This window comes from Polyodon spathula, chromosome 23, assembly GCF_017654505.1.
Source record: "Polyodon spathula isolate WHYD16114869_AA chromosome 23, ASM1765450v1, whole genome shotgun sequence".
In the NCBI taxonomy this organism is placed as follows: Eukaryota; Metazoa; Chordata; class Actinopteri; order Acipenseriformes; family Polyodontidae; genus Polyodon; species Polyodon spathula.
The window spans coordinates 25,604,654-25,630,633 of NC_054556.1; the positions used below are offsets into that span (position 1 = coordinate 25,604,654).

Genomic DNA, 25,980 nt, shown 5'->3' on the forward strand with positions numbered 1-25,980 from the left:
TTTTGTTGAAAAAATTACACACTTCTTTTTTTTTTTTTCTCCCCCAAAGCTGGTAGAAAGCACTTTATTGCAACAGCAGAGTATTCAGCACACAGCAGATATACAGTACAGTACAGTAAGCCACACTGGACAGGATACATAGACAGTTGTGATGACCAGCATCTTATTTTAGTCATTTGTTAAATCAGCACCTTTAATTAGTTACAAAGGATGCCTCTGTGGCCCCACAAAAAGATTTAGAGTGTGGGAGATTACTGGTAACATCTATCAGTTGTAAAAATTTTAAAACTGCTCAGCCTAACATGGTCTACATATAATATATAGTATTTTTTTTTTTATATATAGTTGACATCTGAAAAAAATACAATGGCAAGGTTCCCTGCCCACATGTTTAGGCACTGCATAAGAAAACTACAACTTAACATACCCTCCCTAGCAAGGTCTTGCAGTATTGTTCTCTCAATTGTGGCTTTATGACTACAGCCCGACTTGAGGGGGGAAAACAAATAGCCTTTCTGTAGAGAGACCCTATAAGAGTACAGACATTGAGTTCCTAAGCAGCCATGCAAATACACTGTAGTTATGAAGGGATGCCATGAATACACTACATCAGGTCTCCACACGCTCACAATAAAAAACAATGGGGACAAGGTACCTGCACTCCAAAACTAACCCCAAACTGACACGCTGGTTCAGAATGCACACAACATACAGGGATGCATTTACTAACTGTGCCAAATCTTACACTGTCATACACAACTTTCAAAACTGGAGTGGAGAGCAGGTACATTATTCCCTGTTTTTAATGCCGACAGCAAGGTTTAAGACCGTGTGCTTTCGATTCAAATATAAATGAAGTCAGCAATACAAAGATCGCCAAAGTTTTATGGTCTGGCACATCACTGCTGTACTCATCCATCGGTTTCATTTGCTGTTGTTCATTGGTATATTGTTAGAATGCCTGATCATGCACAGTGGATTCTACACAAAGCAGAAAAAAGCACAATTAAAATTCAAGACTAAGAACTTGAGGTTTTTAAGGTTATGGCCCATAGTTTAAAAGGAAGGGTGTGTGAGAAACGCAGTCACCGATACACAGACTCTATATGGATAAATAGTGACCGAGGTGGACCGAGCGATACAACAAGCCCCTGATATGCAAGTGCGCACACTCCTAGCTTTCACTTGTGTTCTTGTCGTAGGAGGCAACCTGAAAAAAAAAAAAAAAAAAAAAAGACAGAAAATATTCAATTATTATTTTGCAGGTTATAAAATGCTTTCAATTTTGAAACTCATTTGACCTCTTTCTTTAATTCCAGGCATGTGTTTTTTAGTCATTGAAGATAAACTGCAGTTATTTACTTTAATCGGAGCACCAAGCTTTCAATGCACTAGATACAACCAATCCTGATGAACATAATCCTAAAGTTTATTTCCTAAATAGCCCAAGAATCCAGTTCATACCATACATAATCACAGCAAGTTTAATTCTGTTCAGAAGTATCATTCCTTACAAAAAATATACTGCTTCATTCCAGCCTTATGAGCTCCACATCGAAAATCAAAGTGGCGTCGGGTGGGATGATGCCTGGATGGCCTTTAGACCCGTAGGCAAAATCGGGTGAGCATGTCAGCTTCGCTCTCTGACCAACACTCATCTGTACAACAGGAGCAAGAAAAAAGCAGAGCACAAATACTGGTGTTATTTACTAGCAGAGGTTATACAAAAGTGGAAAAGGCAAACCTCTACCACAGAGAGGAGTGCCCAGATCTGGAAATCAAAAACACAGCCGACTACGCAGGTGAGAAATCTTTACAGCAACAAGAACAATGCAAAAAAATAACGCACATTCTATACTGGAGAAAATGTGGAAGATGCATTCTGGAAGAGGATGGAGGCATTTAATAAAATTACAGCAAATCTGAAATCCTATTAGTGGCTATCCTCATGGGGAGGAAGCACATCCATCCATTTAAGGGGATCTCTTATGCAGTAATGTGCACCAATAAGATGTTACCACCATCCATGTACTTAGAAAGTGAATTTGACAGCATATTAAAGCTGTGTGCTACAGTGCCCATTTTGAAGATGTGCGTGCGTACCGGCAGGCGGGCGTGGGTTTAGTTCAGGGTGTCCAATCATAGTCCTGGAGGGCCATTCCAATCCGGGTTTAACAGGTAAAAGGATATAATTAACTACTTCGGGGTCTGGACCGAGGTTTAATTGGTTCTAATTTAGAACAGGCTTGGAACAAAGACCTGGGGTGGAACAGCCTACTTTGGAAAACTGCTGACCTAGTTGATTAAGGCTAGTATCACTTAAAAAGGTTATTTCATCGAACTAAGGAGCCCTACATTATCCGTTTTACTGCAAGATGCTCGAGATGATTTATAATAGTAACCTTTCCTGTAATACAGTTCAATCATATTGTTTATGCCTTCTTTAAAAATGACTGTAGTTGCCTGCAAATGCAAAGTATGTTTATAGTAGCCAAGCAAATTAATGGCAAATAAGGAGATACAATCTGTAGTTGATGGGGCAGCACTCTCACAGCCAGGATAACAATGTAGTTATACATTCATTATATAGAAACCACCTTCCCAGATGACAACTGTTAATATGCTATTGCTTTAGGCAGTACAGCCTGCAATCAGTTTTCAGAGACTAAGGTGGTTGTTCATAGAAAGCATGGAAAATTACATTGAGTAACTATTAAAAAGCACACTACACGTTGCAAGACATAATATTCATTTTGGTTATCAAATGTTAAGCCATAGATATTTGTGTGATATTTGTGATAATTCTCCATATTTTAAAAATGCAGAACTCACTGGAGATTATTAATTCTGAAATAAAGAGAGAGAGACAGAGAGTGAGAAAGAGAGGAGAAAGTATGATGTATACCTGGGCAACTCCATCCTCCCATCCTCTAATCACTTCCTGGCTACCAATCTTGAATTTGAAGGGCTTGTCTCTGTCACGAGACGAATCAAACTGCTTTCCATTTGTCAGCGAGCCTAGAACAAAGAGCAGAGCACACAACTGCATTCGCCATCACACTACACACACACACTCACAAGAACAGAGCAGTCAGAGTGAGAGAGAGCTTACCGTGTTCTGAGCAGAAAGGAGGCGCCTGGTCTAATACTCTTGATACAATGAAAGTATATTTCTGCCCTCAATGTTACATGACTGACTGAATCAGCCCCTTTTTAAAAGGCTATACACACCAGGGCTGTCCGGATGTAGAGGGGAGGTTGGAAAGAGTGGAGACAGTATCCTTCCTTTAGTGTCCACCCTGAGAGATTTCCTGGACAGCACTGCAGGAAAAGCTTTCTAAAGCATTAGCTTTTTCCAGGGAACTTGCATTTTTTTTAAATGTTAATCCACAAACTAGAAACATGCGTTCACATTTTTTTCCCCTCTCCAGTGTTACTACAAAAAAATTGAGATCCTGAAGGGTTTTTTTTTTTTTTTTTTTTTTTTTTTAATGTAAACCAAGCATATTTGAAACGCAGTAATCAAAAGGATCTGGGCTCTATCAGGACAGTGGAAAGGTTCTCCTTCCAAGGTCCTTGGTGGAAAATACGCAGTTGTTGCAGGCTACAGTGAAACCACACATTACCCTGCTTCCTAGGCTGTGCAGTAGTGTAAATGGGGTCTCTGAGAAACGATGTGAAATTTACATTAATCTCGACTAGTTACACTTTACCACACAACAGAAACGCCTCTGTGGAATGACCATTAAAGCACGCTCTTCTTGGGTGTGATTACACTACTCAAGACTAATGCTCTAACCATATGCATTACATCATGTTGTGGACGTTGAGAAAAAAAAAAAAAAAAAAAAACATGTGGTTTCTACATCAAATACATTTTCATTAACAAAAACATCCAAATTAACGAACGTTACACAAAGGTTTCAAACATGACCTCTCTTGAGAATGATCTTTTATCGTGATGTTAAAAGATCGACAGCAGGTAAAAGGAAGACGCAGTTATTGGTTTGCATCGCTAGTGACCCAGAAACCCATTCTGCGTCAAATTTCTGCCCTGTGCATACTACTGTATAATCAACAGCGCAAGAAAAGGGAACCCTTGCATCCTACATTTACTACAAGGTCCGCGCAGAACACAACGTTTTACACATCAATACAGATGTATCAGTCAAAGACCGTCTATTTGCATGCATTCTACAAAACAGCTATTCTGTTCAAATCCGATCCAAAGAAATATAAATCCGGTTTTAAATCCCTGAACCTTCTTCCGCCTTTTTTTTCCTTCTTCTGGATATTAAGAATGGGTTGATCATGCCATAGGAAGAAACGCAACGGGGGTGGGAATCAGAGCCTGGTCTCATTACACACTAATAATACAACGAGATCTCTCTCCTTTTTATCGTTACATTGCCACGCGGCCTAAAAATATATACGCACGCCAGACTCACCGACATAATGCACCACACAGGTCTGTCCTTTCTTTGGGAAGGTCCTTCCTGCAAGAAGCACAGGTCAGTGGCTATAATTTACTCGGAAACAAACGGAATATAAGGTTGCTCGATTAGAAGCAGAAGATTTGTACCGTCTCCGGGGGTGATAGTCTCCACCTCGACTCCCATGTTGTCTCTCCTCTGCGTCCCTCTGAACTGCACCCTTCCTGGCTGCTGCTAGAGCTGTGCGCGCAAACGTGACGGGGACGGGACGGCACGGCGCGCCTCCTCTCCTCTCCTCTCCACGATCAGTGAAGCCCGGATCGGAGCGGACATTTCTAATTTGTATTGTGGTGTACTAAGTAGCGCAATGGTGTTGTGTCGCAGACAACACGACACTGCACAAACAGCAGTCGCCATGTCCCCATCCAGCGACACACAGATCTGTCATTTCATTCATATTTGGTGGGAAGCGCATCCCCAACATCGTTTTATTTGTAATAAGGCATGCTGTCAATATATCTGACTGTGCAACCGCGTTACAAGTTTAAAATCCTGCAAGCGCTTTATAGAAATATATGAACTATAAATCTGTTATTATTATTATTATTATTACGTCGATGGCAATATTTGTGAAACAGTGCATGTTAAAACAGGAGTATGGTCTGAGACATTGGAAAATAAATCTGACTGCACTAAGCACTAGATGGCGCTGTTGTTATACAGTACATATTTGAAATCTACACAAAGCGCATTCGTGTTAGAATGTTCTTTCCAGAAAGGTTCTCGTGTTCTTTTTGGCTCCTAGAACACTGGTAATATCCACAGTAATGTCCTCAATCCTATGTGCAAAAGGTTGCATTTGTTTGCAGCACTTGCACTGCACAGTTCGCTACAATGCATGTGCAGTGTTATTTATTAAATAAGACTATATGACCCATGCACGTAGGTCTAATAGTCCTATTTATTCTAGTCACGCCTAATTGCATTCCATCAGCCCGTTCATGAGTTATTATTAAATACTGCTTTCATGGCAAAGCTATTTGGATGGAAAATAAGAAGGCAGCAGACATTAGCTCAATGTCGCCGCCTTGAGGTCAAAGACATAATTTACAGTCAGCTGTGTTCTTCAATGAACACAGAACGCACGTTAACAAAAAAAAAGACAAACGGGTTTGAACTGTAATTGTATATAGATTTACAGCATTAAATAAAACATATAGAAATTATTTAAAAAAAATAATAATAATTTGCAAGCAGACAAAATCAAAGATAGTATACCGTCTCGGTTCCCTACCGTTAGTGAAGACAAATAACACCTGTTCAAGGCAGAATCTTTACTCTTCTGTTCTTCAACGGAATGAGGCATATAAGAAGAGCTTTTGTTTTACAAGACCTGCCTGTTTCATGTATTAGCCAGTGTTTTCTGAGACCAGGCCCTTGTCATTGTGGTGAGAGTTTATTACGACTTACCTGAACCACGCAATACCGGTTTAAAAAAAGAAACAAGATAACATACTGTGATTTTACCACAGGGTCACTGTATATCAAACAGTTTTATTAACCAAAAACAATATAGAAAAAAGTACAAATATAAAGCATTATTTGTTTCTGTAGGAAAGCAGAATGCCTGTTCTGTTATATATATGGATGTTAATCCTGTCTGCCTGGAAGTCCTCTGAGTGCACGTGGCAGTACAGTAGCACTGGCTTGGTTTCCTTTTGTGATTGTAAAAGCACATATAAAGCACAGCTAGAAAGCAATGTTCACATCTTCCATGGTTTCCTTCTCTCCCCTGAACAGAAAGAGAGAGACATTATAGCAAAGCATCCCCATGCATTCCATGTAAAAAAAGGGTTATTTTTTAAAAACTACTTTCATATTCCTTTTTAATCAGATCGTAAAAATAAACAGCAACAGCAAAATCAATATCATGCAATAATGTGTCATATAATCAACACACCGATGAAGGCGCTAGCCAAAAAGGTTTTCTGCTTGATTGAGTTTCTTCTAAGATTTAATTCCTTATCAGGGTCTGTGAACCAGCCCTTGGTGCTCTCCAACTTGAGATGCCCCTCATAAAAGGGTCAAGAGTGAAGCATGATAAAACACAGGCAATCCTGGAAAAGCATTGGGAACTATTGTAGGCAAAAAAACATAGCTAACCATGGAAAAGCACAATGACTGAAGATATACCACAGTAAATGTGTCTAAGGGCTGAGGCCCCCTGTCTTACCTGTGTATCTTATCCAGTTCTCTCTTGATCTCTCTCTGCCCCCGTCTTACCTGTGTATCTTGTCCAGATCTCTCTTGATTTCTCTCCACCCCCGTCTTACCTGTGTATCTTATCCAGTTCTCTCTTGATCTCTCTCTGCCCCCGTCTTACCTGTGTATCTTGTCCAGATCTCTCTTGATTTCTCTCCACCCCCTGTCTTTCCTGTGTATCTTGTCCAGTTCTCTCTTGATTTCTCTCCACCCCCGTCTTACCTGTGTATCTTGTTCAGCTCTCCTCTTGATCTCTCTACGCCCCCCTGTCTTACCTGTGTATCTTGTTCAGCTCTCTCTTGATCTCTCTCCACCCCCGTCTTACCTGTGTATCTTGTCCAGCTCTCCTCTTGATCTCTCTCCGCCCCCCTGTCTTACCTGTGTATCTTGTCCAGATCTCTCTTGATTTCTCTCCACCCCCGTCTTACCTGTGTATCTTGTCCAGCTCTCTCTTGATCTCTCTCTGCCCCCGTCTTACCTGTGTATCTTGTCCAGTTCTCTCTTGATCTCTCTCTGCCCCCCGTCTTACCTGTGTATCTTGTTCAGCTCTCCTCTTGATCTCTCTCCACCCCCGTCTTACCTGTGTATCTTGTCCAGCTCTCTCTTGATCTCTCTCTGCCCCCGTCTTACCTGTGTATCTTGTCCAGCTCTCTCTTGATCTCTCTCTGCCCCCGTCTTACCTGTGTATCTTGTCCAGCTCTCTCTTGATCTCTCTCCTCCTCTCCTCGTTGATGGGGTAGAAGTAGAAGATGAGCATGCCCAGGAGGAGCAGCACCACAGGGGCCGGAGCGAACAGGACCCTCAGAGTGGTGATCACTGCCGACTTGTGTGAGCAGGCGCCTGGCTTGTAACCTGCGAAACTGAGGCACAGCACAGAGCACTCAGACGCAGATCTGCTGGTGCGTTTACCCCAAGCCAGGCTGACTTACTGAGCTTGAGACCAGCAGTACTAAGATCTGCCACTGTTTTATATCATTTAAAGAGACCCAAGGGTTCCATCCAAGTCAGTGCTGATAACCCAGAAAAAAATACTATAGTTTGCTATATTCTACCACAGTGTGCACACAGTATACTACAGGGTTTCTGAGTGGTCCTATAGGCTTCCAATGCATATTTTCAGGCTTGGCAAAGCAACAATAGTTGCAGCCTGTAATGACTGAAACTGCTTTGCAGTCTTAAAATAAATGTGGCATTTGTAATTTAACCTAGCCCCCCTGCAAATCTGGTCTGCAGAAAACTGGGTGTGGGGTCTACAGGTGGTTTTTGGTGATCCAATTCTTCAGAGTAGATCGCAAGATGGTCAATAGAATACCTTTTTGAAGGCACCTGAGTGTGATGTCTGTGGATGCTTTTCACAGTAAGTTAATCTTCAGGGCGGGGAGGGAATAGGCAGGAAGGTGTAACTCACTATAAACTCAGGGCTGAAATTCCAAGTGACAACCCGCCACCAAATTTATTGAAGAAGACGTAGAAGGAGTAGAACATGGGCTCCAGGTCGGTGCAGGAAGGGTTCTTCACTTTGAAATCATCCACCACGTCAGGCAGCATGGACCTGCAGACAAGGACCAGCACAAAGACAGTCTGAGCAGCACAGCACACTGGCTCTATCCACCCTTGTAGTCTCTGCTCAAGCCCTCGGCAGATATCCCCTCACTCACAGGCTTTTGTTTATACAGCTGTCCAGTGAAGCGGCACATTGCATGTATGGCAAGCGAACTAACTCACCATGGTAGTAGAAAGAGAACTGCCAAGCTGCTCCCAGCAAACACAGACATGGTGAAGAACAGTGCCAAGCTGAGGCTGAATGAGGCTAAGGAGATCAGAGCTGGAATAAAGCACTAAGAGGAAAAGGAAGAATTCAGAGTGGTTCTTATTGTTATTAATCTATTCTTTTTTTTTGATAATTATATAAACATCAAATATTATTGCAAACATCATAAAAAAAGGTTTAAAAATAGTAAAATAACAATAAATCAGAAAGGAATTACTCTTTATTAGTAATACTGTATATCGAATTAACAGCTTTCAACAGCGAGAATGGCTGATCACACATTCTACTCGGCTAAAACCTGTTCCAGAAAGCTATAAAGACAGAGTTGCACCCATCAGGACCTTGGTACAGTGCACACAGCATGCTCACTTCCCATTCTATTTATCAACAGTGCATTTCAATGGTAAGGATACTATTCTTGGGTGGCTGTCAACGTTTTATTTTTGTAACCCTTTTTGAACCCTTTATCATAAGCGTATGACAGCAGAGCAGGTATGGTATGTTATGTATGTTTGAAAAGTTTTACATTGAATTTTACAGTAAAAAGCACTGCATCATCACTTATTGTTATTTCACAGAAGACGCTAATCGGTAGTACCTTCTATTTCGCTGCATCACTGTTTAAAAAGACTCCACATTACAAACATATTAGTTCCTTCTGCTATTTTCCCCAAATATAACTAAGGAAATAAGTTAGTTTACTGATGATGAACATTGAAATTAAACCCACGCATGGTTTTGAAAATGTGACTAGTTGAATAACCAAATACAATGTGAACATGATGGTCCACAGACAAAGGTCAACTAACAGCAGTGAAACAAATGAATGGCATCTAGACAGTTCTGAAAAACTTACTGACAAGCCCACAAAAAGCATGGTCTTCTTTCCAAATTTAACAAGTAGAAACTGCCACATGGGGATCGACAGAGTGGCCGCAACCTACAGAGATATAAATAGCTGTTTATTTCATTAGGAGAATGTAATAAAAGAGAATGCAAGCACGAATTGAAAATCCTCGCAGTCTGCAATGCATCCAGTGGACATACAGAAGCTCCGAGATGCGTGCAACTATTCAGCAACAATCCTTTTCAAACACTGGTTAACACGTCTTCAAACTTGACAAGTTGTTGGGGTCATTTTTGGTAAGGATATGTACTTCTTCAGAGATATCACAGGGAGGGATTTCTCCAAGTATAAGAGCAGTTTCTAAGTGAGGCATGTGTCTCTCTTTTCATATTTCACACATTCAAATCAAGCAGATGATTTGCCTACACCTTCCTTCGAGTCTGTGTATCAAGCCTCTCATGCCATTTCTAATAGGTTCAGATCGCAAGCAAAGTAACTTTGCTGGTCTCCGCCTAACCCCAAACTGACATCAGCCCACAGTACCTGCACAGTTTGGTCCACTTGGCAGTCTCTGATTGAGAACACTCCGGGACTGAACAGCAGGAGGAGTTCAGGGAAGGAAGGAGGTGTCGCAGGTTTGCTATAGGGGGTGTATCGGGGGCGGGGTGAAGTTCAGAAGGAGAGATTTGATAGTATGAGTTTCACTAGATGGACCCTACCAGGAATGTAAGGACAAGGTGCTGAAGGTAAGCCCCAAATCCAGCCACATGAGTGCAGAACAAGGCAAGGTTTCCCTGGGACAGCTGAAAACAGTAACACAGCACAACTCTTTAGTGGAAACAGAACAGTGATATACGGATTGAATGAGCGTGCATTCTAGCAGTGCCTATCTCCAGTACACTTAATGTGTTACAATAAACTTACATTACTGGTCCTGGTGTGCAATAAACACATTGCAGGTCATTTATCTTGTTTTGTTTTACTGTGTCCTAAAATGATAACTGGATTACCATTGTGAGAAATAAAATCTAATGAGTGTATTAATACCAATCTTGCTTACTTACTTACATCATCAAATTATACCTTCACGGCAGCAGGGGAAAAAAAAAGCAAACCTTATTCATTAAGGTAAGTGTATGAGGAATACTAGCGTACTGACCTGAAAAGCCAGTGATGAGAACAGGAACCCGAAAACAAGTCTGACATACGGAGTGTGCTTTACTATGCACTTCAGACCAGAGAAGAACGGCATCTTTGTTCTGCCCAATGGGCTGAGCGGAGCTGAGGGGAGGCACAGAGAATATCATCAACATTTTAAACAGAGTTTAGAGCTTATTTTGTGGCCCTGGATTAAATGAACCCTATGGCACTCCAATGGGTATAGACATGGCAGTGCCATCAACTTTAACAGCACCAAGGTCTTGTACATAGCCTCCATTTCCAAGAGGTGCTACACCGCTAGGGAGCAAACTGAAAACCAGATTAAACCCGAGCTGTTTTTAATCTAGTCTTGAACAGATCAATTAATCAGTGTGCTGGGGAGTCAGGACATACCAGCTTCCTACACAGATAAGACATCCTGTCATAGTTCTCCTATTAACTGGTAAACATAAAAACAAGCCTGTTCTCTGACTCAGCCCATAATATTAGTCATTTTTTTTAATTTTGAGAGTTTATTAGAGTAAGTAGCAGGGTTATGAACAATATAGCGTTACACGACCCTGCGTGCTGCTATAACTGTTTAACAGTTGAACTGTGGGCGCCCCATCTGTCTTACCTGGGTGCTCTTTTACTCCCAGGAACATGACTATACAGCAGATAATATGAAGCCCACACAGGACTGCGGCCGCAATCGCATAGGCCCTTCTCTGGAAAACAGTATTCAAGGGTTAACAGTTTGTCAAACAGCAGCTGGCAACGTTGTTATGATGTACAGTGCAACATCTGGACGGCACTGATGAAAATGTCACCTGTGCAGCTAAAAAAAAAAAAAAAACTAATGATGGAATTGAAAGCATGTTAAAATACATTTAAAAAGGCAAAGTGGAATATGAATGAATAGGAACAAGTTTACTCATTACCAACGTCCTTATGAAAACCACAGCATGTGGAAGGAGAAAGCATTAGTCTGCTTTGTCTTATGGGCTGTTTTCTAATTCTACATTCAACGAATGTGCTCTCAAGTTTCCTGTCCCAGCTTGAAACCAGTACCCATCACTTCCACTTCTAGATAAATGGCCTTGATTCACGTTCACCTTAAAGAAGACAGAACCAGTGTGCTAATTATCTTTGCTGGCAATGTAGCTGCTGAAAGCACAAACACAGTGACACGAATGGCAGCAACCTGCTCACAATTCTACATGCCAACACAATTATGAGAACACTTCCTAATTGCTTGTTGTGCCTCTGCAGATAGTGCAGTCAATGCACAGTGTGCACACATGTGGGGCTGATCAGAGGGAAGCTGACCGTGTTGGCGAGGGTGTCAGTGAGTGGCGAGGTGATGTTGAGCTCTGTGTTGTTCAGCATGCTGCAGCTCTGTACCGTCTTGGCGTGGTACACTCCCACAATCTGGCCCTGGATCGTGGCTCCTGCCAGGGTCCCAAACACCTCCATCCCCATCCCTGCATTGAGGAAGAGCAGCTTTCATTAGGACAGCATGCAGCGAGATGGCACAGTCCAGCGCAGATACATCAAAATGCACGGCATGTTCACGACTACTACGCAGCACGCAGGGGAGCTGGGTGTCGCTGGCCACACTAGACAATGAGACTGAGCTGGGTGTGGTTTGCGCTCCCTGAAACACTATAGATTGACAGCTGTGTTTGCATCTGCACCATAAACATGCTATGCAATCAGATCACGTCTTGTTCCGATATCAGACTGGGTCTGCAATCCAATCTATGCCTGTGTGTCATTATTATTAATAATATTTGAACACAACCTAACACATAGTATCGCTTTCCAGTAGTTTTAAAAAAAAAAATATATATATATATATATATATATATATATATATATATATATATATATATATATATATATATATATATATATTACTCCTGGCTGTGAATCACTTCACTCACTGTATGCTGTGGCTGAGTCTCTGTCTCTCTGATCTCCTCCCAGGAACATGTTCAGAGCTGAAAAAGGCACGTGGTAGCACTGCAGACACAGGATCACACAACAAATCAACACATCTTCTGTACAGACTTGCCCAGCTTCCACTTTATTCTAAATTGCTTTAATTCCAGGGCTGTGTGCTGCTGCAACCAGGTTCTTTTTCTCTATTTCTCTCTGCAACACAAACAAGTTAAATGACCTTCCAACTGCTTTGGTGTAGACTGGACTTTCAGGGTCATTTTCAGAGAAGAAAACTAATTTAACTGCATGGTAATTTCGGCACTTGTTTCCCATGCTTATACTGCACAAGTACTGTGCTTCATCAATGTGCTTCTGGACATGTTTTATGATACACACCTGAGCTTTGCAATCCACGACTGTACTTTAACATGTTTTCACCATGCCTTTGCTATGCTGCACTGCTACTCAGTATGCTTAGTGATGTTTCATTAGAGAAAGCCACCAGCCTAGTCACTTGTCTTGTATATCCCGTTTACATGAAGCACTTTTAAGCTGGCTTTGAGGCAGCTTAGATCTTAGGATGTCTTTTTTTTTTTGTAGAGTTAACGCAGCTGTCCTCAAAGCGGCCTGCTTCAGAGGGCGGCTTTGGTCTGTTTTTTGCTCTACTGTGAACGCATTGGTCCCTGAGCTACGCCCACAGTGTCAGTGTCTCTCAGCCATTTCCTGCGGTCAACAGTGTCACCATCATTTCCAAACAGCAGCCTCATTCCACACTGTCAATTTAAAAAGGGAAATGGAACGACTGCTACCAGCGCACAGTGTGTCAGTATTTAAAGTGATAAGTGATAAGCTGACTCCCTTTAATGAAACCAGTACAGGTGCATGCAGAGGGTCCTCCTGATTGGGTAATTAATCACACAGCACCCGGAAGGTTAAAACTATTTGTATAAAATCAAGAGTTTGTCAGATTATAAGCAAATCAAATCTCTAATAAAAGGTTTGTGAAAACAGAAGAACTGACAGATCAGCGCATAACCAACACCCTGCACATTAGAATACAGTATGTGTGTTTGTGTTTTAGGAGTGGAGGCGCAGCCTGGAGAAAGGATGACCACCCACTAGGACACATGATTGATCAGCCCAAGAATGCTAGGCTTGCAGCTCCTGACTGGCTGATCAATCAGTCAATTAGCCACCTGGAGAAGACACAGAAAGAACAGGGACATGCTAATGGGGCAGTGCAGAGGTAGAGAAGACTGGAGCAGCAGCGTGTGCGCCCTGTCGAGGCACTGACAGTCGTAGATTGGGTGCTGGTTTTGATTGTGTTATTTGTTTATTTAAACCTTTGGTTTAGTTTGTTCCGGTTCTTAAATCAACATGTGCAACAGCGCTGAATTGCAATCTACCGACTCTGGGTTTGTTATTTGTGGGCCTGCCCTTCGACTCACACAGCAAGATGTTTGTGGCAGTGAACCCCTTGTTCCCTCTGCCAGAAAGGAAATTCCTGCCCAATCCCTCCACAGCTGTCACATCTGCTCCAAAGTGCTCCAAACCAAAATAAAAACATGTACTTTGTTTATGAAAAGCCTGATTCAAAACTTTGTGAATTGTCTTTTTCGAAATTCCTTTTTTTTTTTTTTTTAGTGAATCAAAAGAGCATAACTAATCCTGTATTAGCCCCTACAAAACCTCTTAGAACAATCTGGAACAAAAATACATATATTCTCATCATTCTCATATATACTCTCATTTTGCCATTCATGCCAAATTTACAAAGCATTTACCACCAAGCTAAGTTTGTCATTCTGTTTTTTGTTTTTTTTGCAAAATGAAAAACAAACTTCCAAATGCTTAAGTTTTCTTTTTTTAAAAAAAAGATGAAAAAATATACACAGCTCCTTCAAACCCTCTGCTGGCGCACAGGATGAAATGCTTTGTTTGAAAAGAACAACTAATGCAGCCTGTCTATATAAAACTTTGGTGCCAAAACACCATAGGCTTGGCAGAGAGATTACATTGTATTGTTGTTCTCAAAAAATGGCTGGGAGATGAAGGATAAAAACAACTGGGGTAATGTTAGATGATTTCACGTGGGGTGGAATTAAGACTCCTGCTGTACAGAAGTTTGAGCCACTCTAAGGTTTGACAATGAGCTGTCAATCACGCACCTTACAGGTCGCAAGCCTGGGTGTGCAACACTAAACAGACAAAAAGCAGCAGCTCATAATCCAAGAGACTGGCAGTCGTATTTCCACCTCTGTGTCTGGTAGCAAAACAAAGCGCTGAGTGCAGTTTGAGGGTCTTACACTCATGAAGGTCTGGAAGAGGCAGTAGGTGCTGAAGTACCACCAGAAGCTGAAGGCAGGGGACATGGTGTCAGCAGGGGTGAACCACAGCGAGAAGTACGTCAGGACTGCAAAGGGCATGGACAGCACCATCCTGCAACACAGCACAGGACTCGTTTACCACTGAGAGAGCACAAGACTGGCGTACAGTAACACAGCTGTGTGTAGGGTGTCTCTTACTGGCAGAAGAGATGTCATCTTGTGTAGCTCGGGAAGAAGACTGTAAAGCAATGCTGAGCAGCTCAACCTGTGTGAAATGCTGTCTCTTACAACAGTCCTTTACACAGTATAATAGAAGCATCACAGAATATATATATAGTAGCCAATGAGACAATATACTATTATCAGCAGGGTTTCATATTCCAGATCTTATACACTTAATGTCATGACCTTGATATATATATATATATATATTTTTTTTTTTTTGATGCTTTGCCGTTTGGGGTGCAGCAAATATTAGCAATGTTCTGACTCAAATATATACAGAACATCGTTACAGTACAATTTTCTCTTTCAATTGATGGAACAGGAAAGTATTCATTAGTTGTGGTGTCTCACTGCATCTGTGAAAGGAAATGTAGCCATTTCCTTCCCTGTTCTGCTTCTTGTTTTAATGTCACTTTACTGCAGCACAATACCGGACCCTCTCCTCTTTGAGAGGCATTTAAAGATTTAATGCTCAGTCCTTTCGATGAATCAAACAGTGTAATATTTATGAAACTGTGCTAGACTGCTGCTGGGTTCATAATCAGAAGCCCAAGAAAGTTACATGGACATCCAGTTTCATTGTATTCAGTATAAATCAGGGAAGCTCACCACCAACCCTCTTTAACACCACAGCAACTAATAAAAGAATTAGGCTTTGAGATCGCTGGCATTGTAGCCATGCACTTGCAGTACAGCTACGTCCCAAATGGCCGAAGAATAAAGGAGATACTCAGTATAGCGTGTGCAACGCCCCCTGGGGTTGCGAGAACAGGTGCATGCTTAATAGAATCAATGCTGGTGCTAAACTGTTGCATTTTTATATTACCCAACTCACCACGGGATCAGCTTGCCATATCGAGTCATCCCACTTCTGCTCACCAGGTATCCCACAACAGGGTCTGTGACAGCATCCCAGGCCCGGCCCATGAACAGAATCATGGACACATAGAAAGCCTCCATCTAAAGCAAACAGAGGCACATTACTGATAGCAGCACATGGAAGCAGCTTACCTGGTGGGTGGGTGTGTGTGTGTGTGTGTGTGTGTGTGTGTGTGTTCGTGTGTCGGTGTAGATAACACTGTGAATCTGAAGCCTGTCTCTTAAGTAGTTCCTGAGATACAGGGTGCTAAATGTGTTCAATCTAATCTCTAGGAATAAATCAGGAATAATGGTAAATGTTGTAGGCATTTTGTTAAGTGCCGGTTCTAATCAATCACCAGACATTTACTGCAATTTACACTTGACAAGTGTTTTTTTTTTTTTTAAAAACAAAACAAAACACCATGTACATTTTCTCCAAGTCTTGACAATCACTCTTTGCCTATGTTTAAGGTCACAGGCAGAAGTGTGCAACACTTACCTGGACCACATCCAGCAGAAAGATCTGCAGGAAGAAGGCCAGTGTGCTGGCAGTCATCTGGTACGGAGCTCCCCCGATCGCATAGCAGAGTTTCCTGGACAGAGGCAGCCTGTCGGCCCCTTTCTGTGAAGGGGAGACCTGCAAGGAGACGTGCTAAAGTTCAATCAGCATCCTGTAACCCCTGTGTTTAGGAAAATGACCACGCAAAACATTCATCAGGGGTCCTGACTTTACAGTACTGGCTGAGACACAGTGGCCCGTTTAAAGATGGGCTGTTTGCTTCTTGTATATAAAGTGTATTGCTTTTAGGGTGGTGTTTTTACAGACCATTCAAATAATTAACCATTCAAGACATGCCTTTTATTCACAATCCTTGTGGTTGTGTTTTGTATAGACATGTCTAATAAAATGCTGTATATGTGAATAATACATGTACCTCTTGTATATAATTTTAATGAGCAACAATGAAACCAGTTAAAGATGCCAAAAAAATAATAAAAAAAACATATACACAAATAAAAAAAATAAAAAAAAACATATCAAGCCTCAAATATTGAGAGGAAGGTGGGATTGCTCTCCCCTTTCCCTACAGATGTAGAAGCAGCTCAGGTATTATCCTTTCTGCAAAGGCAACGTACTCATTATTTTACAATAGTGGTAATAACTGCCACCACTCTACCAGCACGCAAATTGCTGTTATTTGTTGCAGGCTGCAGTATAAAACGTCTCCCTTACAATGTATTGGGAATGTTGTCGTCTGCAGCAGATGACTTGTGTATAATAAAGAATCCAGGGATTTGAGGAGCTCCATTATGGGGGAAAAAAACTTCCAACTGCGAACAGATGTACCGGTAACAAAACAGTGTGCTATGTGTGTGACTCCTTTTCTCATATTCCACAATTACGCGCGTTACTATAGCACATGAAATGCTTTGATTATACGATTATAGAAGGAGGCGCATTTTTTTGCAGGTTTTAAATGTGTAAAATATCATACAGTAAATTAGTTTCCTGCCCATATGGAAATAACGAGAGTACTGCCACAACATGACTGCGGTATAGTATATAAAAAACGTTTTTCTGTTATGTGTGTGTGTGTGTGTGTCTGTGTCATTTAACTTTGCTGTTGCACAGAGCTATTATGTGTTTCCCTCCATTACAAAAAATATACTGCTGTACTTTGTAGTTTGACTACGCTTAAACTTACAGAATAACAAAACAAAAATTCAAAACTAAAACTTACTCTATCTGGATCCCCGTGGTTCCGTTCACAGTTTTCTGCGCCGATAACTGGTCCAGGATTCTCCTTATCTTTCATCTCATTTATTCTCCTCCTAGCACTAACACGAATAGCGAGGAACACTTCCCTGCAGTAACCCAGCACAAGCAGTTACAGTAGAGCTAGAGTAGGATGCTAATAATCAGTGTTACATTCCGCCCAAGACGGCTTTCGTATACACTTAGCTTCTTCAGTAGATTCATTGCAAAACGTGTGGGGTGTTTTGACACAGGACATGACAATACAGATGTCATACGACACTGCTTAAACTTTGAGGTGTGGGTTAAAACACACGAATAGAACTTTTTTTTTTTTTTTTGCAGCCGGTATATTTTATTTAAGAACGTATTTTTTGGTTGTTAGCTTCTGTATATGTACTAAACGTTCCAGACCGTTGTAGCAAATTGCTAACAGAGTGACTTTTCAGTTTATCGATTACTTTTCTTGTTCACTAAGTAACTCCCGTGATTAAGTAGCATCACTGACTCTCCTTGGATATGGAGCTGTTTTCGTCTTTGTGTACTCTGTAACGCTTGCCCTTGCCTCTCAATAGACTGCTTTGTCGTATTTTTGCCTGATATTACCATCTCCTGTTTTGGATTAAAATGACCAGAGGGACGGAAGTACTTATAAAGATCCCTTAATTGTATGGAGCAGTGAAAGTGTCCCTTATTAAACGCAGTTCGTTAAACTGGACATGGTTTCAGTTGCTTGAGCTGTCCACTGGAAAGCAGAACCCTGTTCTGTGAAGTTACACAACTGCATGCAAATATCTGCTGCAACACCCTTATTACACCGCTCTGTGATTTTGTTTCATGTATTGTAACTCTCTTCTGACTCTCTTATTGTTGCAATGAGGTGCACGAAACATTTAGCGACAGGTTGGCTCTGGTTATCCAGATTGTCACCTTCCTCTTGCTACTTCAGTCACCCTCACCTGTATTTTAAGAAGAACCCGTTTGAACAAGCACTCAGGATCCCAGGATCTATAAGAACAGGAGACTGAAAGGGTGTTAAGGGTTACAGCACATGGGTTAGCAAGTTGATTAACTATATAAAACTATTCATACTATAACTTCAGTTCAACTTAAATATGGTAAAATGTAACATTGTGTCTGTATATATTTAGGTACTTCACCCACAGCTATGCGAACACAACTTTTAAAGAAATCTTCTACCTTGGAGATCAAGGAAGATTGCATTCAGCTTAGGCTACATTATCACAAAATGAAAACCATGAAACCACAGCAGTGATCTGTCACAAGAACCAGCTTCTTTTCTGCGGGTTTTCAGAACTGACGATGGAGATGAAACTGCCAAGATGGGAGCCTGGCTCTCAAGGTTAAAGTTTTTTGCAGATACCAGGCCCTATAAACTGTCACCCATACATGGGATGTGCAGAAATGGATAAAGCAGCCTGTAATGGCTTTTACAGACCCACTAAGAGCAGAGCCTGACCACCACTTTCACTCCTACTGGGAGCAAGTGGATACCTGGAAAATGTGATTAAAACTGGACTGTCAAGCTGTGATCATATTGAAGATTGTAAGAATTCTGTACTGTGTTTTAAAGGATGTTACAGCCAGCAGAATACTATTGTAGTAAATTGAAAGCAGGATATCAAGAGCTGAACCTAGAAAAACTAAGCAGGACTGCTGTAATGTTAAAAACGTGTCTGTGTGCCTTTCTTACTGGAATGCATCCTTTGAACTGGCCAGACCTTAAGATGTTGGCTCTTTTTTCCTATCTGTAGTTACTGGTATGAGCAGTCTTGTGAAATTTTGGAAAACTATGATTTAATGTAACTAATTAGGAAAAGTGCTCACAGTCAAAGTTTCTTATCAGTAATAAAAAGTCATGTCATGATGAGAAATGGGTTTTCCATGAACTGCGTAACCGGACTGTGGGAGTTGTTTGAGGAGCATCTGGAGTTTACTCACGCACCACAGGTTGGGAACCACTGCTCTACACCATTTAATCCACGGCAGAAACCCACTCTGGGGGGGGGGGGGGGGGGGGCGCGGGGGGGGTAAAGAACACAACGTCTCCAATCAGTAGTTCGAGAAGAAAATGAATAATATTCATTGTCCCACTACTAAAATAAAAAAATTAATGGTAAGACATAACGTTACATTTTAATCACAAGTTTTCATAAGTCAACATATAACAAAGTACTCAACACACATGAAGTGGAAAAGAAAAGCAGCAGAATGTAATCAGCAAGCTCAGAGCAGTATCACAGCCTTTGAGTGTTTCCATTTTGTACAACTGCTCTGCCTCATTTTGAAAAGCCCGCTGCCACACACTCTGGATGGAAAGCTTCCGGTTTACAGAGTCCACTCAATACAAATGAATTACACGTGAAAGATCAGCTGTGTCAAGTTATGAGCATCCCATAGAAGACCTGTACTCCAAATAAACAAGAAGAAACCTAACGCTATTGAAGAACCCTCAACGGTAATGAAAGTTTCTTTAAAAAGCTTTTATTACTTATTATTCTTTTTATTGTTATGTCCCACAGTTCACTCCCAACCGGTGAACTATTCTACACAAAGTCCAGTACGAGTCCCCTTTGGTAATATTTACACAGGCCGAGTCCTATCACTTCAACCGTTGTACAATCACAGCGTTGAGAAGGTTGGCATCTTTCAAGCTCTGGCTCTCATCCGCTAACTCTTTGTTAGGAAACGTGGTCATTAGAACAAATTCAGCTGCAGCCATGGAAGGACGAGCACTAAGGATGAACTGGCGGACATCCGACACCCTGCAAAATACACAGAAAAGAGGGACAATTATCTATCACTTCCTCCCTTGTAAAGCAAATTCACATCTGAGAAAAAACCTTCACATAAAAAAAAAACCACAAACACACTTACAAATACTTCTAACAGGAACACATTTGACATTTGTCAAGGTCTTTGCTGCTAAAACTGACTTTATCACACTATCATAACCACAGAGTGAAATACTCTTAAGAGGAATGAGCTAGTACTAGTTCTAGATGTATTAGGCATTAGCATTTTAGAAGTGTGAACAGGTCCACTGTTGAAGTTTGGTCACACAGGCAGGGGGTGGGGAAACACAGAACTTAGTAAAGTTAGAAAACAAGGTAGATCTGTGAGAGTGAAATTAACTTGGAAAAATGCCTGTCAGTCAGAGAAAGACAGAATCCAGGAAAGCCGTTAGACAAGAAAGTAGGAATGAGGACAACACCTGGGCTGCCGTCAGTCAGTCCACTTCGAACATTCCCTGATCTGGGAATCTGTACACTTTGCCAGGGAGCATGGAATTACAAATACTCAAGATGAGGATTTATCAAGCAATGTGAAGCATTTTTCAAATATCTGGGTCAAATATACAACAGATGCAGTCTAATCAAGAGTGCAAAGTAACTGTATTTCTGGATGCTACCTTTAACCGACTCACTGAAACAAACAAAAAGTCCTAAAGATGTCAGGATCAAACAATAAACGTTTGGTTCTTTCCTGTTCTTAGTGGGGCATTTTGCCTCTCTCTATCTGCAGACCTGTGAGTGTGGTTGAACCTCTGGACCAGGCGCCCCCCGTCGGCGAGCCTGATCTGGATGTTGGTGGTGGCCTCGGATTCATTCACTGCCATTGAAGAGCTAGCCTGGGCTTCATCAGTTTCTTGTTGGGATTTCGAGCCTGCGCCCACGAGCTGGGGAGCGACACTGGACACACAAAACACAAGCTTTAAAACATGAGGTACACAGAACACAGCGGTACAAAACAGGAACAACACTACAGCTTACCAAATAAGGGTGTGTTGTTTTTTAAAAAAAACTGTTATCTTCAATTCATTTGCGCAGTACCATCTAGTGGCCAAGTGATGATATCTACATGTTATTTGTTATGCACAGGTCTAAAAGTTGCATTTATCTTGACCTTGAGTGCCAGGTTAACTCACCACTGGGGCCATATTAAAGCATTTAGCACTGTGCTACGGATTAATCGTTTTTTGCAGTATGCAGCAATGGTGTTAAATGCTTCGTGAATATGGCCCAGGTTGTCAATGGGGACAAGGTGTTTCCTTTCAGTTGCCATCAATATTAAATACAATATCAATATCATGCTTGGGGAATATAACTCCTCAGGTGGTAACTCTGCCTACCTTCCAAGCTTCTGCCCCTCTCCAGTGAAAGCCCTAAAAGAAGTTTTAGGTTTTGAGAAATCTTCATCCCTGTGGTCCTCCATGTCCAGGTTCACCTGCCCGCTGCGCGACAACCTCCGCAGCTCCATGGGAATCTCACTGGGAAAACCAAATTTCAAAATGTAATAGATCCCATTCTGATTTGTTAAGGTGGTGTGCACTGGAAATTCTCCTGTGCCTCAAGATCAAATGGTGTGCCTACTTTTAAAATCCTTAAATTGAAATCTAATATGGACCAATGTTCCTTGGTAAATCAAGCATCTCACCTTTGGAGTTCATCGCCTATGACTAATCATTCCCTTACCCTCTCCTGATGGATTCCAGAAACTGAGCGTTCCCCGGGTCAGAGTAATTCCTCAAGTCTCCATCATCTAAACTAAATCCACTCTTCCACAGTTTCAGAACCACGTGAACCTGTCCGAATGAAGTGTTGACAGCTCAACATGATAATGCATTTCAATTCCATTTAAGATGATCAGAATATTCTTGTGAAAACTTGACAAATATTTGAATTAATATAATTGTGAAAAATAATGTATTTGGAAATTGTTCAGGATGATACACAGGAGTTTTACTTAACTTATTTTCAGCTTGGAGTTACAGTATATATGCAAACAACCCATTTCAGAATTACTCACATCTTGTGCTGGCTCTGTGGGTCGCTTCTGCGCAGTCACATAGGCAGACTGCTCCTCTGGAGTTGCACCAAGTCGATAGCCACCTCCACCAAAAGCCTGCAAAACACAAAGAAAAAAATCCCATGCACTGTATATTCTGAGAATGCAAAGACAAATGAGAAACTGTAGAGCATGCAACAAGATGTCTCTTCAGAGAAAAAGCCATTTTTAAGTGATATAAGTAAGTAGCCACTAAACCCAACCCCCCAAAAAAACTCACGGCGATCCGTGAATTACAACTGATTGACAGCAGTGTAATGAGCTGAGAACGCTCCCTTCATTGTGGTGCATTTAAAAAATGCTGTTTTTTTCAGTTTTTTTGGACTAACCAGAATACAGTAGTACGTTAACAAAACATGACTGAACTCAGTAGTTTTTGGACTTCCATAATTTTTTTGACATTTCAAAAACTGCTATTTATTTTGTTTCCAGATGAACTAGTTCTATTATTCCCTTTTATTTAATCCAAACCCAATTGATGGTGGATGCATCACTAGTACCAGTGATTGTGTATGCGTCTGTCTCAGTACATCACAGATACAGTCAATGAAAGCCTGCTGCTTCCAGGAACTTATCAGTCCAGCACAGGAACATTTCAAATGATAAACACATAAAACGTGTCCCTACTCGTCCTTTGCTGGATTCTCCAGGACCTTTCGATGCTCTGTCCACAGGGACAGCCCCATGCTCCTTCGCTCCTTTAAACAAGTCCTCCACCACCTCATTCGAGCTCTTCTTTTTCGGGGGGCCAACAATTTGCTGCCCACTTCTTTCTGACCCTCCAGCATAAAACCTGTGCGTGAAAAATAAATGCAACAGAATAGGCATTTGCATGCTGTCTACTGAAAGAGAAGGCATAGTTATGAACACAGCGTTTCAGCAGCTCCGCAGCCACATCATGCTAGAATGTGAAAATGACTATTGTTTTAAATAGAAATCCAGTTGACTAAAGTAACAGAATCATACCACACACACGCACAAATAACTTTTTTTTTTTATCATGGCAAGATAAGTCATTTACCTCCTCAGTTCATTAAAAAAAGGCAATGTGTATTTCAATATCTCTTGCCGATACAACAAATGCAACACTGACCTTTGTCCACAATGGGTTAACCTTACTAAATGGATGCAGCCATCAGCTAATTCTTTCCAGAACTACTCATTACAAATGAATCCTCTCCAACACAATTACAGAACAATAGTCAATGCATTTTACTGTGCATACGAACTGTGCCTTAACGACCAGTTCAGCAGATTGCTCGCAACACTAATGACTAGGTTGGGTAAAAACAGCTCCTCTCTACAGACAATGTAGCATTAGAGCCCGGCTGTGTGAAATGCAAAACCAGGAACTTTGATTTGATTTGAATTCAATAGGGTATGCAATAGCACTGACCGCTGGCCCTCCTCTTCATCGCTTTCCTCCTCTTCCTCCTGCATTAGCTCTCTGAAGGAAGTCACTCTGTGTTCGCTGAAATAAAGAAGGAAGTTGTTGTTAAAAAAATAAATCATCTCCCCCTCCCCTCTCAATAATCTTGCAGTTTATCAACACTGAACTCCCACTATTTGCCTTTTAAGTTTATGCATGTTTTCATTTGAATAAGCTCAACACATTGGATATTTCTTCAGTTAGAAATACCCATGCTGGAATTCCAAGGTGACAGTTGCCATTACCTAGGAGCAGTTGGCCTGGGTACAGCGCTGGGTTCTGGAGGTGGAAGAGTTACAATATCATCATCAGCACCATCTTCAAAAAAGCTGGCCAGTGCAAGCTGAAATAGACAGCCCAAGGGAGAGCAAATTACTGTGCAGTCATATAAATTACTGACAATAAATCAAAGTATTCACAATATTGCTATTTTTCAGAATTTATTATTTATTTGTATTATTATAAATAAATGCAGGCAAACCTTCAGATTGAAGGCTATATTAGCATAGTTAAATCTGGGTGCATATGTGATCTGCATTAAGGCAGGCCAAAATATTAATAATCAAGCAGCTTGGAGTATTATTACATACACCCCCCTTATTCAAATGTTAGTGTTTATTGTTAATTCTGATAAAATGTACAGCAGAACAAAGCATCGTCCATTTACAGCAATGGGCTTTTTACTTATTCACATCACATGCCAAGCTGTACATTTCAATGTGAACTTAATGACCGTTATACTTAAATTATTGTGGTACTTTGGTAATGTCATACAAATTAGACGACTGTGTGTGAACTTTGTTTATGGTAGTTTAACGATGTTCAAAGTATGGTTCAGGGGTTTTAGCGAGAACAACATTGTAATAAATGTGACACTAGTGTTGACTGTCCGTGAAAGCGAAGAGGTGTTGTTTTGCAGTCATCTCTGGAAATGAACCATTTCCGTTGCAAGTAAAATAGAAACCAGCAGCAGGTGTGGGCTGCATTGAGGTTTCTTATCTGATATTTTGATGACTAAGCTTAATTATAACACTAAGAGTTAAATACCGGTACCTATTCACAAAACACAACAAAGGCAGGAGGCTGTTTACTTCGCGCCTGAAATCTACATTCTTCTAAAAAACTAGGTTAAAAAGGTTAAAACTCATTTCGACCCCGTTGTATTTAATAAACAGAAACTAAAGCAATGACTTGCATTATTCACGATCAGTCACGCTCAGCTTCGCCTCTTCCTTCAGATGCTTTGAACCCCGGCTGCGACGCTTTGGTCTAACGCCACGTCCTTTCTGACAATGCGATCGCCTCTGTCGTGGTTTTAACTCTCGGCGTTACCTGCAGATCCCAGCCGGCAGACTCCAGGAAGAACCGGGCCCGCTCCTCGTCTACATCTGTCACGGCAACAAACTCCCTCACAGCCACCTCCTGATCAGCCATTTTGGAGATACACAGAGTGAGTTGATCCGGCGGGGAAACACTTACCACATGACTAAGGTTCCGCCGGAGAGGCACAACAGAGAAAAGGTCCTAGTGGGAAACAGGATACGCGACATCTGCAGTTCCTTCATTCAACATTACCCGTGTGGCTGATGTTTTAAAATTGTATAGATCTTTTTAAAAAGCACTAGATATAAATATAGACATACATATTCCTTAGGAAAACTAAACTAGAATGGCACTGGAAAAATGAATACATTGAAGTCACCAGTGTTTTTTGTTGTTGTTGTTGTTGTTGTTGTTGTTGTTGTTGTTGTTGTTAGTACCGCAGTGCATGCCGGGTGTTGTAGTTCCATATGTGGCTGTCATGTTGCTTGCAGGCCTGTGTGGGAAGTCATGTAATGTGGTAATATTTCAACTGCTGATCCCGTGTAAGGTCACCACATGACTCCATGTACACTAGATCAGTTGGGACAGTTAAGACTCTTTAACTAACACTGCAATGCATTCTGGTAAGTGTAGTCCTGCTGTGAAACAGGTAAAACGTACCAGAATGCATTGCAATGTGAGTTGAAAAGCCTGAACTGTCCCAAACTGTCCCAGTCTGCATGGGGTCATATGAGAACCCCAGCTAAATGGTAAAGTATGGAAGGTTTTGTAATCAACAGTAACACAGGATTCC

General features: G+C 41.3%; 3 protein-coding genes across 3 annotated transcripts; all 3 read right to left on the reverse strand.

Moving 5' to 3' along the window:
- Positions 1–50: 50 nt before the first annotated feature.
- On the reverse strand, positions 51–4,692 carry LOC121298166 (peptidyl-prolyl cis-trans isomerase FKBP1A). Its single transcript, XM_041225081.1, has 5 exons — positions 4,583–4,692; positions 4,449–4,496; positions 2,906–3,018; positions 1,515–1,658; positions 51–1,210 (listed from the first exon to the last, which is right to left on the reverse strand). Exons 1-4 carry the CDS (start codon positions 4,617–4,619, stop codon positions 1,530–1,532), a joined length of 327 nt encoding a protein of 108 aa, XP_041081015.1. The 5' UTR covers positions 4,620–4,692; the 3' UTR covers positions 51–1,210; positions 1,515–1,529.
- Positions 4,693–5,967: 1,275 nt separating this feature from the next.
- On the reverse strand, positions 5,968–18,824 carry LOC121297712 (sodium-dependent lysophosphatidylcholine symporter 1-like). The gene is made up of 14 exons (XM_041224160.1): positions 17,553–18,824; positions 16,310–16,447; positions 15,785–15,909; positions 14,704–14,836; positions 12,400–12,478; positions 11,783–11,937; positions 11,091–11,181; positions 10,473–10,594; positions 10,033–10,116; positions 9,323–9,406; positions 8,421–8,533; positions 8,104–8,247; positions 7,376–7,555; positions 5,968–6,225 (listed from the first exon to the last, which is right to left on the reverse strand). The coding sequence occupies exons 1-14, from the start codon at positions 17,625–17,627 to the stop codon at positions 6,183–6,185; spliced, it is 1,566 nt and encodes a 521-aa protein (XP_041080094.1). The 5' UTR covers positions 17,628–18,824; the 3' UTR covers positions 5,968–6,182.
- An 880-nt stretch (positions 18,825–19,704) lies between these two features.
- Positions 19,705–25,332, reverse strand: LOC121298457 (NSFL1 cofactor p47-like). The gene is made up of 9 exons (XM_041225577.1): positions 25,197–25,332; positions 24,110–24,207; positions 23,832–23,906; positions 23,063–23,228; positions 22,397–22,492; positions 22,063–22,172; positions 21,720–21,857; positions 21,115–21,279; positions 19,705–20,352 (listed from the first exon to the last, which is right to left on the reverse strand). The coding sequence occupies exons 1-9, from the start codon at positions 25,296–25,298 to the stop codon at positions 20,190–20,192; spliced, it is 1,113 nt and encodes a 370-aa protein (XP_041081511.1). The 5' UTR covers positions 25,299–25,332; the 3' UTR covers positions 19,705–20,189.
- Between the last annotated feature and the right edge of the window lie 648 nt (positions 25,333–25,980).